Below are 3,264 nucleotides of genomic sequence, written 5' to 3'. Positions count from 1 at the left end.
CCTTTTTCTCGGGATTGAGCTACTTGTGAATAGGTGTAGGCAGAGTCACAAGGATCTCACTAAGATTAATTCAAGATAAACTATCAACTTACTCCAAAAGTGCTTTAGCAGCTTTTAAGGTGCCCTTATTTTAGGCGGATTTGAGGTACTCTACGATAATGTATATTCACTAATTTGAATCTAACCTAATTTTGATTTAAACTTATAAAATAAGCTCAGTTTAGCTGACTTGGGTTAGAAATCAAACTTGGTAGGCAATTGATCTTGAAATTCTCATTTGTGTATCACTTTATGTTTCTTATCTTGGCTTTGCCATGTATACTTCTCTGAAGGTGGAATGTTAGGTCCATTCTCCAAAACCAATGCAGAGCGAAATTTGCAATATTGAGCCACTGCCTATTTTGGGAATCTAGCTCCAACTTTTATGAACAAATTTTGGCTTTCACTTTTGGTAACTGCACTAGTGCTTCCCATGTGTTTCATTCCTCCCTCCCCGGCGGCCCCCCTACCCCTAAAAAAAGTCACTTTCTGATAACTGCACTAGTGCTTTCCATGTCTTTCATTGCCCCATAATTTTACTTATTTATTTATTTTTTAAGTAGAGGAAATAAAATCATGTTTTAGTTCAAATTTTCAAATTATTTGCGTGTGACATCCTTCCCCCGGAATTATTTTAGTCGGATATCCTGATTCAATTTCCTGAAAACGGCTTGTCCTAGCAAACAGATCCAACCGTTCCTATCAAACAAGAGACGATTTTCTGTTTAAAAAAAAAAAAGGGGGATTTCCTTATTTCAAGAATTTTGAATATGCTTCCAAGGCCAAGTCACCTTCTGATTTATCAGATGGTGATAATAATTCACAAGCTTATTAAAGGTTCCCTTAGTTACATGTGAACCAATTCAGAATCTTTGATATCCCTTTGGATTTTTGCAAATAGTTTTCTTATTTTGAGAGCACGAATTTCATGAACAAGCTGCTCCGACAATCAAAAGACAACAAGTGAAATTCAAATGTCACTCGTATGAACAAACCACTTCTTAGAAGTTTGATTTATTGGTGTGGCATTACTTATGGTGATTATGGTTTAATTTCTATAAGTTGCCCATGTTATATATTTGAACTTGTGTTTTTTGTTGGGCATCCAAGCAAAAGGGCGCCGTTGAGGGGATGATGAAGGTGGTTAATGATGGAGAATTTCGAAAAGGCTCCCGCCGAGCTAATATTAAATCTCTGCAAGCACATGAAGCCTATAACCATGTTGAAACAAACACAAAAGGTAAGGAGGATAACTGGATACCCTGTCCGCTTTATTCAATTTGGTAGCAGAAGGTAAGCATGCATGTTGGTCTCCACTAGATTGGCTTGGAAGAAGTTGGTGTGATGCCAAAACAGATACTACCCGCCAACCAAGAGGAACACTTAAGAATTCTAACTAGGAAACCTGCCCACAAATATTCTCTCTTATTCAAATACATACGCAACGTGGGTGCAAACTTTGGAGCCAAACCATCCCACCTCTGGGAGCCAAAAAAATTAAATTAAAAAAATAAAGTACTTTTTAAATGCAAAATGTAGAAAATGTGAGTCATGAAATTTCATTTTCGTGAGTTGGCAGAGTGGCCCGAGAGAAACCATTTCCACAGAGCATGGTTTGTCATCTTTGATCTCTGTTTCGCAGGAATAGACCGGATAGTGAATCAGCAGTAACCATTCAAAGCCCTTTCTTTTGTTTCCCTTGGCAGACGGCTATGTACAGAAGCGTGGTTCCATTCCATTGGTTCCACCAAACTTTCCCCCACCTCCCACGTGACTTGGGCTGCTCACACTCTACTCTCTTCTGTTGTTTTATGCATTTTTGTTTGATTCTTCGTGATTAAGCTAATCTCCTGTCGGCCCCACACTCCCTCCCTCTCCAAAAGCAGATTGTTTTTAAAAAAACAAGAAAACAAATAAAAGCAAAAGGAGGAAGAAAAAGCTACACCCCCACCAGCTACCACCATGCACAGATAAAGCTTTCCCAACATATCTAATACTATTAACACTCTTCTAGACCAAAATACCCTTGCTCCTGACCCCACTTGTCTCCCCCACTTATCCATAAATACCCCGTCCCTGCAATTCCTTCCTTCCCTTTCTCCTTCCTTCTTCCCCCTGCCTCTCTCTCTCCCTCTCTCTTCTCAGCCCCACTTTTTCTTCTCTGCTAGTTCTATTTCCGGGAAAATGCTGGATTTCCAATTCCCAGTTCTCGATGAAACCGAAATTCAGGAACTTCTGTCTGTTTTCGAAACCGACCACCAGGTCGCTTCGCAGTCCGGTTCCGAGGATACCAACCCACCGGTTTGTTCGACTGATGAGCGGAAGCGAAAACGAATGATATCGAACAGGGAGTCAGCTCGGCGGTCTCGTTGGAGAAAGAAGAAGCATTTAGAAAACCTTTCGAACGAGGTGAACCGGTTGCTTGTCCAGAACCGAGAGTACAAGCACCGGTTGGGCTCAGTTACGCATCAGTGCCACCTAGTAGGGAGAGATAACGAGCGGCTGACATACGAATATTTGGCTCTCAGGACCAAACTTTACGACTTATATCGGATTTTGGTCACCATGCAGCTCCAATAATTTACGTTAAACCTGAACAAAATTATTGGGCATTAATTAATGTGGAAACTAGAGGACTATCTCTCTCTCACTGATCCCTTGAGATCTCTGAAGTTTAGTAGTATTATTTAGCTCAACAGTGATCTCTGTAAATATATAAAGAAAGGTGAATCAGTGAAACCAGTGTCTTGTTTATCCATTTCTATATTGGATAATCATGGAGGGAATCTGAATATTAGGAGTAGTAAAGCATCTTAAAACTCCATCCTTTTGTAGCGATGTGGCTAAGTGTCTTGATATCATGTATGGACCCACGTGCAAATCAATGAGTTTTAGTTCAAAAGTTTGAAACATTATGAAAAGCGCAAATCGATGTGGCTTGTTGTGCAACCGTTTTTGTTTGGAAATAGTCTGCCAGGGCTGAGGGCCTTTTCCATCAGAGATGTCCAATTTTCTAAGATGGCTCTGAAAACCAGATGAATCCAATCTATCAATTACTTGGACCACTCTCTCTCTCTTTGATTTGATTCTGCTGTATGGTATATTGGTATATTCCCAAGAGGACCAAGTTTCTGTTGCCTTCTTTTTCTTTGGGAGAAATAAATTTATTTGACTGGTCTAATGTCGGCAGAAGACAGTATCCCAAAAGTAGATTTAAGTTGATGT

General features: G+C 40.0%; 1 protein-coding gene across 1 annotated transcript; it reads left to right on the top strand.

Annotated features, from left to right (window-relative positions):
• Positions 1–2,095: 2,095 nt before the first annotated feature.
• LOC117907457 (basic leucine zipper 4) lies at positions 2,096–2,967 on the top strand. The gene has a single exon (XM_034821004.1). It carries the CDS (start codon positions 2,224–2,226, stop codon positions 2,617–2,619), a length of 396 nt encoding a protein of 131 aa, XP_034676895.1. The 5' UTR covers positions 2,096–2,223; the 3' UTR covers positions 2,620–2,967.
• Positions 2,968–3,264: the final 297 nt, after the last annotated feature.

This window comes from Vitis riparia, chromosome 18 (genome assembly GCF_004353265.1).
Source record: "Vitis riparia cultivar Riparia Gloire de Montpellier isolate 1030 chromosome 18, EGFV_Vit.rip_1.0, whole genome shotgun sequence".
Classification (NCBI taxonomy): domain Eukaryota; kingdom Viridiplantae; phylum Streptophyta; class Magnoliopsida; order Vitales; family Vitaceae; genus Vitis; species Vitis riparia.
Note: the sequence above shows the minus strand (reverse complement) of the source record. Positions and strands in the feature narration are given on the sequence as shown.